Source organism: Portunus trituberculatus, chromosome 12 (genome assembly GCF_017591435.1).
Source record: "Portunus trituberculatus isolate SZX2019 chromosome 12, ASM1759143v1, whole genome shotgun sequence".
In the NCBI taxonomy this organism is placed as follows: domain Eukaryota; kingdom Metazoa; phylum Arthropoda; class Malacostraca; order Decapoda; family Portunidae; genus Portunus; species Portunus trituberculatus.
In genome coordinates, this window is record NC_059266.1 from 11,025,362 (window position 1) to 11,042,233 (window position 16,872).

At 40.3% G+C, this 16,872-nt stretch overlaps 1 protein-coding gene across 1 annotated transcript in view; it reads right to left on the reverse strand.

The window, feature by feature from the left end:
• Window positions 1-7,049: 7,049 nt before the first annotated feature.
• LOC123502580 overlaps window positions 7,050-16,872 on the reverse strand; it is an 84,371-nt gene continuing 74,548 nt past the window's right edge. Inside the window, 2 exon segments of the mRNA XM_045251732.1 lie at window positions 7,050-10,708; window positions 12,701-12,795. Coding sequence (XP_045107667.1) covers window positions 10,629-10,708; window positions 12,701-12,795 — 175 coding nt within the window. The 3' untranslated portion in view covers window positions 7,050-10,628.

Sequence of the window (16,872 nt, forward strand, 5' to 3'; positions counted from 1 at the left end):
GGAAACAGTTTGCAAACAATGTTTCCTGTCCACAGTCCACACCTCAGTTGTCGTCATGCCTTTGATGAGTGTAGAAGTTGCTGCAGCAGCCTCTGTATTTTACTTGGCACTGTTGTCAAGGAAGGGCAAGAAAAAGAGAAAGACATGGGTGAGAAAGTTTTTAGAAAAAGGACCCATTTATGGTAACTTGCTTCTGAAGGAATTGAGAGTAGATGGAGCAGGTTTCATAAATTTTCTTCGGATGTCCACGAGTGACTTTGAGATACTTTTACGGATGATGGCTCCGAAAATATCTCGAAAGAATACAAAGTATAGAAAGGCTATTACACACACACACACACACACACACACACACACACACACACACACACACACACACACACACACACAATGTTTCCCATTCTGGATGGGAAACACATACACGAGAAACATTGTTTCCAAACTGTATGCAAACTGTTTGCAAACAGTTTGCAAACAGTTTGCATACAGTTTGGAATTCACCTAGTATGTAATTTTACAGGGCCTGGGTATCATACTAGTGTGGCCCTGTCTCCATATCTACACACATCCAACTTTCCTTTAAAACTATGCACACTCCTTGCTGACACCACCTCCTCACTCAAACCATTCCACACCTCCACACATCTTTGTGGGAAACTATATTTTTCACATCCTTCAAGCATATTCCCTTGGCTATCTTTTTACTATGCGATCTTGTAGTTCTACTTAAGTTTTCCTCTCTCAACATCATTTGCTCATTATCCACTTCATCCAGTCCATTCAACAGTTTATAAACCTGTATTAAATCTCCTCTTTCTCTTCTTTGTTCCAAGGTAGGCAAATTCATTTCTTTTAATCTCTCCTCATAGGTCATTTCTGCCAATTCCGGAACCATTTTTGTTGCCATTCTCTGCAATCTCTCCAACTTCCTTATATGCTTCTTTTTATAAGGGGACCAAACCACTCCAGCATATTCCAATCTTGGTCTAATTACCATACTAATTAATTTCTTCATCATATCTTTATCCATATAATGGAAGGCTAATCCAATATTTTTATCAAATTATACGTTTCTCCAAACATCTTATCAATATGAGCCTCAAACTGCCCATGGTCTTGTATTATCACTCCCAAATCCTTTTCCTTTTCCACCTTTTTCAACACTACTTCTTCACCCATCTTATATGACCCTCTTGGCCGTCTTCCACTCTTCCCATCTCCATCACATGACTTTTGCTCAGATTAAATTCCATTTGCCACCTCTTGCTCCACTCCCAAATCTTATCCAGGTCTGCCTGTAAAATTTCACAATCTTCTTCACTCTTCACACACCTACACAACTTCGCATCATCCGCAAACAAATTAATATAACTGTTTACTCCCTCTGGCATGTCATTATATATACCAAGGAAAAGTATTGGTGCCAGCACTGAGCCTTGTGGGACTCCACTCTCCACCACCAACCAGTCCGACCTTGCATCCCTTATTACCGTTCTCATCTCCCTCCATCTCAAGTAGTTTTCCATCCACTTTAACACTTTTCCTTTCAGTCCTCCATAAATCTCTACTTTCCATAACAGTCTCTCGTGAGGTACCTTGTCAAAAGCTTTCTTTAAATCCAAATATACACAGTCCATCCATCCCTCTCTCTCTTGTATTTTGTCAACCACTCTTGAATAAAAGCTCAGTAGATTTGTTACACATGACCTCCCTTTCCTGAAGCCAAATTGATGATCCGATAATAACTTATGATCCTCCAGGAACCGTATCCAATATTTCTTTATCACCCTCTCACAAATCTTACCGACCACACTTGTTAGAGACACAGGTCTATAGTTAAGAGGCTCTTCCTTACTGCCTCCCTTATAAATGGGCACCACTTCAGCTCTCTTCCACTCTACTGGTACTTCCCTGTTTCTAATGAACACCTTATAATATCATATAATGGATCAATCAATTCTTCTCTACACTCCTTCAATAATTTTCCTGAAACTTCATCTGGTCCCATCGCTTTATCATCTTTAAGTTCCTCCAACATTTTATATAACTCCTTTTAGGTATCTTAATGTCCTCCATGTGCACATTTCCTTGTACATTCTGTGGCTTTACAAACATTGTTTCTTCAGTAAATACTTGCTGAAACCTATTATTTAGCAATTCCGCTATATTCTTAGGGTCATCTACTATCCCTTGCTCTCCTTTTAATCTTTCAATGGACTCTCTCTTTTAAGTTTACCATTTATGAACCTGTAAAACAATTTTGGATGTTCCTTACTCTTGTCTACAATATCTTTTCAAATTTTCTTTCTTCCTCCTCCTTACCCTCACATACTCATTTCTTGCCACTCTATAATTCTCCTTATTTAGTATATTCCTGCTCTTTTCCATCTTTTCCAAGCCACATCTCTCTTTTCCTTAGCCTTAACACAAGTTGCATTAAACCAATCCTTTCTTCCTTCCTCTCTTGGTTTATACTTTGGTACAAATTTCATAACTCCTTCTTTATAATATTTCATAAAAATCTCATATTTCTTTTGCACTTCTCTGATTTGTAACATCTCCTCCCAATCTAATTTTCTGAAATAATTTTTCAAACTTTCTGTGTCCATCTTTCTATAATTCAATCTACCACTCCTGTATGTCTCGTCCTTCCTTCGCTGTGTTGTTGCTATCTGCATTTCCATAACCACATGATCACTCTTTCCCAAAGGACACTTGTATTGTATATCTCCACATAGGTACACTTCTCTTGTTAACACCAAATCCAGTCTAGCCGGTTCATCATCTCCTCTATATCTAGTATTTTCCTTCACCCTCTGTTCCATCATATTTTCCATCATTAGATTAAGAAATCTCTCTCCCATGCTTCTTCTCCAACACCACTTACTAGATTTTCCCAATCCACCTCCTTACAATTAAAATCTCCTACTAGTATCACCTTTCTTTTTCCAGATAATACACTTTCCAAACTCTGTAAAGTATCCTTGATCATATTGTCGTATTCCTTAATGTCCAAGAATTTGTTTTAGGAGGTACATAGGTCACCATGATTATTAATTCTTTTCCATCACTTTTTATCCTTATGCTTATCACTTCTGCGTTGTTCTTCCCATACCAAACCTTATCCACATTTATTTATTTCTTCGTCATAATCATAACTCCTCCTCCACCTTTACTCTCCCTATCCTTTCTCCATATATTATATTTATTATCCAAATTTATCTTTGTTTTTTCATGCAATTTTGTCTCAGTCAAACACACTATATCAGGCTTCTCCACTATCATATAGTCTTGCAATTCCAATCTACTTGACAGTATCCCATCTATATTAGTATACATTACGGTCCACCCACTGCTCCTCTAGGGGTTCCTCCGTATTCCTTCTTTCCACATACCACTTTCTGACTCTCTCTCCTATAACTCTCCAAAAAAACTTTTCTCTTTCCTCCTCAGACCGCTCATCATTTTTCCTTCTCGCCTCTTCCACCAATTCCTTATATCTTCTCTCTTCCTCATTTCTATTCTTTCTCACAAACACCTCTTTACAACCTTCTATCTCTCTTAACTTTGATGTTCTATATAGGACATCCTCCGCAGATTGTTGTGACTTCAGTACTACTTTAATCGGTCTGTTCACTCCTCCTTATACGGACCCAGTCTATGGATCTCTTCCACTTCTTCTTGTAGGTCTTTTTTTTCATCATCATTTAGATTTTTGAACAGATCTCTTACCGTTTTCAATTCTTCCTTAATTCTCTTAGGCTTATATGTTATATTTTGTTCTTTCATCCCAAATATTAACACACTCTTCTTCTTTTCTGCTATTTCCTTATCAATGTTTCCTTATTCTTCATTACATTAACCAGTTCCTTGGACCTTTCTTTTTTGTCTTCCTTCAACTGATCTTTAATTATTTCTTGTAATCCAACCATCTCTGCTTCCCTCGACTCAGTCCATTGTGTTTTCTTCAGTTCCCATTCCCTTTCAAGCCTTTCATTCTGCTCACTAATCATTTCCTTAAAGTCATCTTTCTCCTTTACTACTCTATCCATTTTCTCCTCCAACCGTCTCTTGTATTTTTCAACCTCCACCTTCAAATGCGCATTCTCATCCACCAATCGTTTTTCATTTTCCTCCAGTCTCTTAACTCTTTCCTTCAAAGCCTTGCGGAATTCTCTATCCTGCTCCTCCTCACTCCTCTGAACTTTTAATTCCTTCACTAACTCCTCAAATCTCTTCTCCAACATCACCAATCTACCTTGCAATGTTGCCCTGTTGAAGCTGGACTCATGCTTTGACTGGCCACTTTCGGCTTTGCTCCCTGGGCCTCATCAACATATTTTGAATTTGGTAATTTATTCCTTACCGGTCTATCCATTTTTCCTTACTTTTCCTGGGAACATGTGGGTGTGTGGTCACTGGGGGCCAGGCCTGGTAGTTACGTGTGTGGTTGGATGCGTTGGCGGCTGCTATGGCTGGCCTTTGTGGGTTCCGCTCTGTCGTTTGGAGTGTGGAGGTTCTCCCACCTCCGATCACTCCCATGTACACGCCACCAGGCTACGTTCACTCTGTACACTCGTTCACTCGCTCTGGTCGCCCCTCAATAGCAATAACTATTCTCACTCAAGCACATTGCTTAGCGTGTGGAGTGTTAGTTAGATGCCGCTCTTGCGCAGGAGGCACGTCCGCTCTCCACGGAGCGCGGTGTGTGTGTGTGTGTGTCTCCCACCATTTCAAACTACAGAATTAAAATTTTTTAAACAGTTACTGATGGAAGCTGAAATTTCAGACATTTGAAGTTTTCAAATATCCCCCTGGACGCAGCTTTCAGCACATGAATTCTGGACATGTCCTGGAAAATCCTTACATAAGGCAACCCTAATCTCAATAGTAATGATAATGGTCACGGGAAGGGAGAAACAGACAAAGACTACTCAGAAAGTCCAATTGATCTTGATCTTGATTCTACAGATGTCCCAGGATTTCTCCTGAGGCAGGCCTTAGTATCGGCAGCTCCTGTAGGGGATAAAAAGAAAAAAAAAGGCGGCAAGAACCTAAACCAGACACCATCCTTATTACTACTAATCCCTGCATCTGGCACTCCACATTCTCTCCAGGAACTCCTTGACAGCTTCTATCATCCTTTCACTCGTGTCTCCACACAGTCCCAGCAGCAACAGCATCCATTCCCTTCCAGTCTTCTCCACCCTGGCACCCCCCAGTTCCCTCAGCACCACTTGCATCATCTCATTTCTCTCTGGCATGCTTCACACACTCCAGCATCACATGCTTCACCGTCTCGTCCTCTCCCATGTCACACATCTGACACACTTTGCTGCGGGACTCTGACCATCTGTAACTCCTTGCATTCACATTCATGCACTGTGCCGTAGCTCGGAAGAGGTGGTCACCCCACAGGCTGCCATCATACCACTTTTCATACATTGGGGCCTCTTTTCTCCCTATACCACTCCAGAGTACTCTTTTGTTCCATCCTAGTCCTCCATTCGCTCAGTCCAATACACTTCACCCTTCTGTCTATCTCTCTCTTCCACTTCCTTACATCCCAGTCTGGGCCCTCTCCATTTCCAACAATCATGCTCCAGTCACTCTCAACATGCTTCCCCTCAACTCGCTGGAACGCCCAACTAGTTTCCAGACCACTCTTCACTACCATCCTGACACACTTCTTCACCCACCTGCTATTCCTAATGTTCCATAGAAACACCTTCCTAACTATTCTTGCATCATTCATTCGTTCTAGCCTAGCCTTGAATCTCAGTGTTGCCTTCACATGGCTCTCTCTGAAGGTACTCCATCCCATGTCTCCCCTTAATGCCTCTATTGCTACTTACCCTGATGCATTTAAGAGCCATTCTTGCTACTCTGTTCTGTCCTATTTCTAGCTTCTCTAATTCACTTTCATTCCACGTCATCACATCCATACCATACATGATGCTTGGAACAGCCACGCTCTTCCAAACTTCTCACAGCACATCATACTTGCTGGCTCTCATCCTTGCTGCACTTCCTAGCCGACCTACCCACTGGTTCACCAAACTCATCTTTTCATTCTTTGCTTTCACACAGCCATATGGACTCATCCATATCCCCAGATACTTGTATTCCTCAGCCTGTTGCACCTCATTTTCTCCCAGTCTCCACACCAAGTTTCTTTCATCATCTGACCTATTCACAACCATCACCTTGCTCTTCTCACTGCTGAATCTCACCCCAAAGTCTCTTCCATAGCCATCTACAACATCCAGGAGACTTTGGAGCTCCTCTGCTGATTCACTCATGACTACCACATCATCTGCATACAAGAGCACACATACCCTATCATTCCCCACCTTTACTCCTGCATTCATCCTTCTCATTCTGGCAGCCAGTTCTTCTGTATATAAACTGAAGAAGGTTGGTGACAAAATACAATCCTGCCTGACTCCTCTCTCACTCTTTACCCAGTCTGTTTCAAGTTAGCTGTTGTTTATTTTAGACTATAAATAAAGAGTAGATCAAAGTTGTTCAGTGTAGAAGAAGGGGACAGTTGAGTGTCATGAAAAAAGACAGATTAGTTAGCAGGAGTGTTGTGTCAATTTGATAGATGGAGGAGGGTTTTGAGGCCTTGAATAACACAAAGTTTGCAATGAGAAATTTGCAAGGTTCACCCAGCAGTCAGCAAACTCAGCACTACAGGTAGTACATGGCACAATACTGTACACTGGACAATGGCATGCTACTTCCATATTGTACTTTATCTTCCTACTTATCAGGAAGGCAATCCTACACAGGCTGGCCCAGACGAAGCACCACACACTCTTAGCCTGTCAGTCCTGATAGAGGCAAGTCAAGGCTTGAGTCAGGGACCAGCCTGAGGTACTCCTTCATCACAAAGATCACATTCCACACAAGAAAAAAGAAGCTCACTCATCTTGAGGATAAATGTAGCATGTTAAATGGACATAGATGAAGAAATCACATAAAATTTTGTACCATTGCACAACAAGCTCATGTACAAATTTCTTAAACGTTAATTAAAATCCTAGTAAATAGTGCATTGTTTATTTATACAAAACTTCAAAGTGTGAAATCACAAATGTTCACACACGCACAGAATATATACAGACATATTTACATACACAGACCAGCAAATGCACAGACACTTGCATACTGATTAACAGCAGTGGAGAGAAAATGGTAGAGGGGACAGTGAACACCAGACGAGGCAGAGTGAGTGGAGTAAGTGGTGGAGGATTGTGTGAAGTAAGTGTGGGAACAATAAGGGCAGCAGAAAGTGAGGAGCAGAGTGGTCAGCCATTAAGGGGAGGAAGTAAGTGAGGATAATATGAGGAGAGGAAGGAAGGTCTGAGAAAGAGATAGAGAGAAAAAATAATGAAGCATAGTATTATACATAAAAACACCTTTAAAGTTAAAACTAAAAATTTTCAGCACCTTTCATTGTTTGTGATAACGTATAAAGCAAGTGAAAGCTTACAAAGTAAATGATCAGGTTGAAAATACATGTTCAGATAAAGTTAGTGAGATCCATAAGTGAAGATGCAAACTGAAGAAACAATGATTCAATAAGTGAATGACACCAGGATTGTGAAAAACTGGTTGGAGAAAAGTTAATGTCCGAAAACAAGTCCAGGAAATGTTGAAAAGACTAAATCCACTTTTATAAAACAAGAAAAAATGTTGTTAATATGAAAAAAAAAACTCTTCAAGGATTCCAGATAACAAGTGAGAAGTAATGACGTGTAGAAGTGACGTGAGGAAGAGGAGGAAGACCAACACAAAACAGGTCAGTGATTAGCAGGTGAGGAACACAACACAACACGTATGTATGCATGTATATATTGAAGTTGGGACATTTTTCTTAATATGTATGTATTTATGTATGTATGTACTTCACATCAAAAATTTCAAGTTACATAAGAATGGTGATAAGAAATCCTTTGTCATCATATCACTTCAGTCTCTCTTCTCAGCCTCTTGTGTTTATTCATTCACACAAGAGTCCACTTTTCACTGCTTTAAATGCTCCCCTTGTTTTGTCTTTCACTCATTAGTTTGTGGATAAAAGTTCTTAATCTCTTAGTGTTCAGTTCTCTCTCTTGTGTCTGTGTTCACTTAGACAAAAAATATTTTGCATTTTTTCACCACTTTAAATTCTCCTTATTTGACCTTTCATTCATTACTTCATATGCAAAAATTCTTTCTGTTTTAATATCTAATGATTTGTTTATTCATTCATATGTGATTTTTTTCTCTTATTACTTAAATTTTTCTTTCCCTATCATCTTACACGTCTTCATGCATGTATAAAATGTTTCATCCTTCACCTCTTGGATTGCCCATCTCCCCTCAATGTTCATCATTTTATGTAATTCTATTTAAAAATCCTTCATCTTCAACTAGGTTTTTATAATTTGTGGTTTCATCCTTTATTCAAATGCAAGGAAAAATAAATTTGCCGTTCATCTCTTACAATTCCCTCTTCTTTTGCAATTTCACACTAGTAAAATTTGAATATCTTCTTATGTTTCCTGCTTCATCTAAAAATTGTCAGTTTCTCGGAATTCATTTCCTTCCGTTAGCTTTCGTCCACTCATTCCTTTGCTTCCTTCACCCTGAGACACTGTACCACACAACACCTGCCCGGTGGTCGGCACACACTAACACACCCTCCAACAACCATGACAATATAGTACATATGTATTTATCACATTTCAATACAGAAGCTCATATATATAATCATTATTCAAGTTTACGAACAATAATATATTTACAAATATCGCCTTGATTTGCTGTATTAACATATAGGTATGTATGTATACATATGTATACTACCCTGCCCTGCCCCTAGTCATAACGTATCATATGTGTACTTGTTGAAGCCTGTGGTCCTCATGTATGGCCTCTAGTACCCTAAAGAAAAAAAACATAACCTTTCCTATTAATTAACAACCATAGTTACAAATCCCTAATATATTTCTTGAGTGGCATCTCGTAACAACATACAAGACCACTACACAGTCACCACAAGTAACAGCTCCTAGCACTGGCAACCATGTACTACTGCACTCACACTGTACACACAACAACGGTCCCTTGAGTCTGGTCGTCCTACACAACCATCCCTAGTAGTACATAATGTGGTCAGCTAACAACCACTTCATAGCACCCATGGTATCATATACTACGACAGTGTGGCTGTGGTGCCTGGCATGGTCCCACACTCCCTGGTACTGTGCCTGCCTGTCATATAAAACCACCACCTACAATATGCACCATGTAGCAGCCTCAGGTACCTGGCTTGTATTCACATCAGTCACTGGGAAGACCTAGCAGTTTCTGAACCCACTGGTGCCTGGTAATTATTCAAAACAACCAATATCTTGTAAGGGATTGCACTTGTTCCTTTATGGTGAGTCACTCTGTGTGTGAGAGTGGAGACACCTTCATCACATGTGGTAACTTGTTATCATGCAGGTCAAAACTTGTTACTAACTTTTCACCTCAATAAGTGTTGTATAGTATTACTTGTGGTTACTTTACTGAAGTGGTAACTGCAATATGATTTGTTTTTCAACTTTAGCCATCATTCCTTCTTTTTTAGTTCTTAAAGTTCTCTAGTCTGCTTTGTCTTTCCTGCATCAGTTAAAGTAAAAACACTTTGTCTTTTACCACTTTTGAATTCTCTATCTTGCCTCATCTTTTTGTTAGTTCAAAAGCACAAATTTTTCATCTTCTACCTCTCGGAATAATCTTCTTTAACTTGACTTTCCTTAGGAAACTTTCAGCAAAAAATAGTTTACTGTTTCTTTGAATTCCTCAGCATGACTCATTATTCACCGACTGTTTTTTTGACACTCAGAATAATCTTCCTGAAGTGATGACAGCAGTACTCTTGTCACGACTTACTAAAGTAAAGCATTAACAAATTTCAGATGTTGACACACAGTGACTGAACCAACCATCAATACAATGGGTCAGGACTGCAGCCTCAGCAGCATTGTGCATCACCACAACACAACACTCAACACACTGAGTCACTTTTTACCTGTATGAGGCAAGTGTGGACACAACAACAGCAACTTGAGTAAGCAAGCTTAATAAGAACACCCTAGTGCACCACCCTGCATAAAGCTGAGGGGTGTATGCACATCTGAAAGCCTCAACCTCCATCACCCACCACCTGCCACATCCCTGTGAAGCACCAGCAGCCTGACACAGGACTCAGGATGTCACTTCACACACTCAGCCAGAGATCAAAGCAATAAGCCAGCTGAGGTTTTGTATTCTCAAACACATAGTCTTAAATGGATGAAATAAAAATTATTGTGGTTTTCATGATTCTAATGATACTTCAAAGGATTTTCCACCACTAGTGAGAAAAATATCTATGGAAACCTGACTTATCATCTCTGTAAAGCTTGGAAATTGTGGCAGTGAAAGCCCACAGTGCTTAAGAATAGTGTCACCAAGCAGGGAAGCCTCAAATCCAAGCAATAATCAAGCACTAAGGAATACAAATGCTGCCTCAGTGTTATATTTCAAGAGTGGCAGAGCAGTGAGGCAGCGAGGGTGGCAGCGGGAGGCTACTACCACTACTGGAAGTGTCAGAGAGCTGTCTTGCTGGCATCCTGAACCATCTTCTCCAGTTCCAGGTCAGCCATCAGCTGCTCCAGAGGTTCCACTCCTGCTGTGGGGGACACCAGTAATGTAGGTTATCAGTCGTACAACACTGTTTCACTAGCTCTCTAAATAAGGGTTCTGCCAACTGAGGAAATGAAAACATGGTAACACAGCCACTGACTGATGCTATCTATTACTCACTGGTCTGTGCATTGCCTGTCTTGCTCTTCAAGTGTGGCTAAACTTTTATATTTCTACTGAAGCTCTTGACAATAATGTTCTGAATATGCAACTTATAATAATCCAATATCATACAATTACATAATAATTTTAGTAGAAACTAACTTTTGCTTGGAATTTCAACCTGCAGTGTGTTGAATGCTCAAATCTAATGTACCTCCTGCCAAGATCAATGGAGTGCAAAACATCTATGTATTTTTAATCTGCCCCCTTCCTTTTTTCACTTGCTTATTTTTTTTTTTTTTATGCATTGGTGGGAGAGCTCCACTGTGGAGTATGCATACCACCATGCTGCAGCAGCATTTCAGCCAACCTGTCCTGGTCACACAATGACTACACAGGTCAGTCAACAGGTTGATCAGTTAAGTGTTTGGGAATGATACACTAGTGAGAACATTGTGACAAGTTGATGAAGGTGGTGAGGGAAACACAGGCTGGTGGGTGAACACTCCAGACTAGTTGTGCCAACAGGAAGAGGACGTCAACAAAGCAATCAAAAAGCGGATCATGTGACCCAAGAAAGCGCCAACAAAGGACCAATCAGCACTCCTTAACTTATCTTTGGTAGCCCTTAAATTTAGAAAGCTTGGCTTGCAAGCCATATTCCCCCCTAAAGAAGATGTATGGGTAAAACTAGTTGGGAGTAGAGCCTGTGTTTGCTTCACTGTGCACACTCCACTTTTTAAGTTTGCCACAGCCAGTCTGTTTGAGTGATGCAGAGCTACAGTTTGTTATTGGGTGCAGAATCAGTGACACATCCAATAGCAGGCTGGTAAGGGAGTATCCTGGAAATAAACTTGAGTCATCAGGTGTTTCCACATCCATGGAATTACTTAGTGAACAACCCACAGCAAAATCTGACCAAAGAGGGACGAGTCACTCACAGTACTGCCATCAGCACTGAGTGTGAGCAGACTTATACTCACCAGTCTCTGATATTGCAAGGACAGTACAGCACAGCAAGCCGACTGCCATACATGTGGCACAGCTTGAAGTGGGTGACAAAGTCTTTCACACATAACTTTCTCCGTTATGTAGTCATTTGCCAAGAAGCGACTACAATGGGCATAACAAGCTGGCAACAAGTGGTGAGGAGTCTATTTCCACACTCCACAGTGTCCTGTAGGCATGGCAAACATGTGTGCCACAGACAAGGAGTGATCCAATTTATTCAGGACTGAATACAGACTCTGTGACTCCTTTAGTTGATCGTGGTGAAGTTAATTCAGTGTTTTCAGCAAGAAATGATAAAACAAATGAAAATCATTTAGAATTTTTACATGCCTTCTTCCCAGAGTCATTTGAAATTTGCAATGGTGCCACTGTCAGAAACAACAGGAGACACACACATGGTGCCAACCCATAACTCTGACAAAATGGCCAAAGGAGGAAAAAGAGGTCTGGTACTTCATATTTTCCATGTACTGCAGACCAGTCAATGAGTGAGAGCATCAACCAGAGCTAGTATTACCATGCTTGTAGATATCATGTTTGAATTAGAGGTATATTTGAACATGTAGTATATACAACCTATATATACATGCCAACATCCATCCATCCACTCAGCCACACACTCACACTTGTATTTAGAAACACCTTCCCCTCTCACTATGTCAGTCTTGCAAGGCCACACACACAACTAATCGAGTTTCAAAGACAGTTTCTCCTTTAAATAAACTACTAGTAGAAATCTTGCCAATCCATCACCAGAACCATAAAAACACCCTTAAAAACACAAGTATCTTCAACTGGAGCCTTTGGAGAGCAGTGATGGAGAGAAGCAGTGTGTGTCAGAATACAGGACGGACACACTAACCTTGCTTGATGGAGGGGTGGTCACACTCAGCCTCGGAAAACTCCAGGGTGTGGCGGCGGCTGTACGTGGTCTGGCTGCCCTCACCATACTCAGCGCTGGGGAAGACACCACACAGCTCACCACAAACACCACACCACTACCACACCACCAGCAGCAGGACACATCATCATCACCATCATACCACACCACAACACCACCATCATCAGCAAAACACATCACTACCACACCACCACACCACACCATCAATCAGCAGGACACATCACTGCAAACACCACCACACCACACCACACCACCACTAGCAGGCCACATCATGTAATTTCTGCACAGTTTAATTGAGCAATGTTTTATGTAGAGACTGGAAAGAATACAGAGTAGCAACTATGACAGTGCCACAACAAGATGACCTGGCGAAAGATTAAAAGAAAGCTGGAGAGAGAGAGAGAGAGAGAGAGAGAGAGAGAGAGAGAGAGAGAGAGAGAGAGAGAGAGAGAGAGAGAGAGAGAGAGAGAGAGAGAGAGAGAGAGAGAGAGAGAGAGAGAGAGAGAGAGAGAGAGAGAGAGAGAGAGAGAGAGAGAGAGAGAGAGAGAGAGAGAGAGAGAGAGAGAGAGAGAGAGAGAGAGAGAGAGAGAGAGAGAGAGAGAGAGAGAGAGAGAGAGAGAGAGAGAGAGAGAGAGAGAGAGAGAGAGAGAGAGAGAGAGAGAGAGAGAGAGAGAGAGAGAGAGAGAGAGAGAGAGAGAGAGAGAGAGAGAGAGAGAGAGAGATATATATATATATATATATATATATATATATATATATATATATATATATATATATATATATATATATATGCCTCAACCAGTACAGTATCTTTCCACATAGCAGTGTAGACACATAGAATGGAGTGATGTGTGAAAGGCCCAGCAGAGGAACCAGACAGAGATATCCTATGTTATGGACAATAGATGAACCTGAATAATAATTAGAGAATGAAAAAAGATGAGAGAGAGAGAAAGATGTTGAAGTAACAAACATATCTCTCCATGTCAATATGAGGCGTTCAGAATAGTAGTGACGTAAGTGCCACCCCGGCCGATTTTGAGGTTTGTATAGCATTTTTCCCAATCTATAATGTCCAAGTCAAAATTCGGCCCACAACATGGTCAAAATTCCCATTCTTTGGAGGGGTGTGCATGGCTGTGTGGCTGTTGACAATAAAAAAAAAATAAATAAATAAATAAAAAAAAAAAATAAATAAATAAATAAATAAAAATACAATAAAAAAATAATAATAAATAAATAAATAAATAAAAAAAATAAATAAAATAAAAAAAAAAAAAAAAAAAAAAAAACCTCTCGCACTCACTCAGTAATGACGTATGTACTCGGCCAAGCAATGGGAGGCCTGCATTTTCACCCTGGCATGTCTCAGCAAGCTGTGGTATAGCAGTATCTTCTTCCTATTGTGTTTGGCTTGCATCTGTGCCGTCAGAAGTATTATGGCAATAAGGGTGAAATTCCGCTAGTAGTGAAGGCATTAATTGAACGTATCGGCATCACATTAAAGTGATCGCACAGTGAATTTTACACCAATGTATCTCCACCTGGACTGCTCAGCGACCAATGGGGAGGTAGGGATGCGGTGACGTGACTGATGACAGCTAATGAGAGCCCGCCACTGTTGCTCCTCTGACGCACACGCATGCATGCACACACACACACACACAGCGTCGCCGTCGCTGAGAGAGGACGGCTCATCTCCGGCTGCGGAGTGAGGACGGGAAGAAGGAAAATACCTATGGTGTTGCAGGGCCCGGGTAACTCTAAGTTAGTGTCCTGTTAATGTCCAACTGTCGCTTAGTGTTGAAAGTGAGGGATATGGAGAGTGATCCCTGAGAGGAGAGTGTGGACGGTGATTGTTCTGACCGTAATCAGCTGACGATAGCAAAAATGGCATCTAGACAAACAAGAAACTTTGAAGGTTTTATTACTACGCCAAAAGGACTGGAGAAACTTGATATGGATGCAAGAATCCAGGCACTGGAAAGTAAGTTCCTAAACATTTTGTCAATAGAAGAAAAACTGGATAGAGTTCTAGCCGAGAATGATTCGTTTAAAAAAAGAGATCTATTTGTTAACGTTAGCGAATAAAGAGCTATTGAAGGAAAAAGTAGATGGAGAAAGAAAACCAACAACTAAGGAAACAATGTGAAGAGATGAAGGCTAAACTCCTGGAAATGGAGATGAAAATATCCGAAGGGGACTTGAGGAAGGAGGAATGTTTTAATCTAATTGATACCAGGATGAAAGAAGTGAACCATGAACATCAGGAGGTACAAAGGTCCTTTAGGGAGATAGTGAAAAAGCAGGAAGAGGAAAATAAAGGGATTACGCAGAGGGAAATGGTAAAGGCACTAAAGGAAAATGAGTATGTGGTGAGAGATATTGCTGAAAAGAAAAAATGTGTGATCATAATAGGATTGCGGGAGGAAACTAACAGGAACTGGCAGGACAGGAGGGATAAGGAAAATGACAAGATTAAGTCTTTACTGAACAAGATCTCTGTGGAAGAAGAGGACCTATATGCTGAGGTAGAAGAAAGTGTGAGATTGGGAGCTTTTGAGGAAGGCAAGAATAGACCATTAAAATTGAAATTAAAGTCTCAGGTGGCAGCGGAGGCCTTGTTGAGGAGGGCTTGGAAACTTAAGGACTCTGAGGAAACCAAAACAATTTACATAAGAAGAAATATGTCACAAGATGAGAGAAAGAAAATGAAGGAGCTTGTATCTGAAGTGAAAGAGAGGAATGACGAAAGAACAGAGGAGGAAAAGACCAAGTTTTTTTGGAGGATGAGAAATGGGAGGCTAAAGAAGTGGTGGATAAAACAGACGGAATAGGCATTACATGGAAGAAAGAGACTAGGAATGGAATAAAAGTGACTTACACGAACATAGATGGATTTCTGTCTAAGAGGCTAGAATGTATGGATTACCTAAGAAATAACGAACCGGACATAATGTGTGTAGTGGAAACAAAGCTAAGGCCCGAAATAAAGCTAGACTGGTTTGTTGTAAAACACTACAAAGTATGGAGAAATGATAGAAAAAATAAAGGAGGTGGTGGTATAATGGTTCTTACTAAGGAAGATCTGATAGTGAAGGAGGTGAACTATATAGTAAGAGAAATGAGGAAGTGATAAGTATGCTTATAACAGATGGCAAGAGGGACATTAATATTATAACAGTATACATACCACCCAGAACCAGTGCTTGGGAATATGAACAGTACCAAATGGTGATGAGAAATACTCTAGACAGAATGAAGCAAGAACTCATCAGAAAGGATAGAGTGATGATAGTTGGAGACTTTAATTGCAAAGAAATAGTGTGGGAAGACTACGAAGTGGTGAAAGATGGTGAGTGGGCAGAAGAATTGTTAAAGGTAGCAACAAATAACTTGACACAGTGGGTAAAATCACCAACAAGGTGCAGGGGACAAGATGTTGCAGCAAGGTTGGATTTGGTATTTACCAGGGGAATCTCTCTAAAAGAGGAAATTGAACATGAAAGTCCCTTGGGGAAAAGCAATCATGATGTCCTAAGCTTTGAGCTGGATACGGAATTAAGCACGAATAAGATTGTGGAACACAGGGAGGGAAAATTAAATTATACTAAGGCAAATTATAACCATATAAGGTAGTTCTTTAATGAAATTGACTGGTCTGTGGTATACCAGGAAAGAGATATGCAATTGAAATACGATAAATTTATGGATTTGTATAACTCTGCTGTGAAAAAGTTTGTGCCATATCACAGAAAGAGGACTTGTGCCATATCACAGAAAGAGGACTTTAAATATTAAACAGTAGTTTAATAGAAATTGTGAAGAAGCAAAAAAGAACAAAGAAAAGGCATGGAAGAAACTTAAGAAAAACAGTGATCTATTATCAAGGGAAGGCTACAAAACAGCAAGAAATAGATATGTTGAAGTAAGGAGAACAGCACAGAAGGAATATGAACAGAGGGTGGTGGAAAACGGTGATAGTGACCCAAAAATGTTTTACAAATTCATAAATGGAAAACTAAATAAATGGGAGGAAATAGAAAAGGTAAAAAACGGGGAAGAAGTATATGAAGATGCTGGAGATATAGCTGAAATTTTGAACGACAACTTTTGCAAAGTGTTTACAAAGG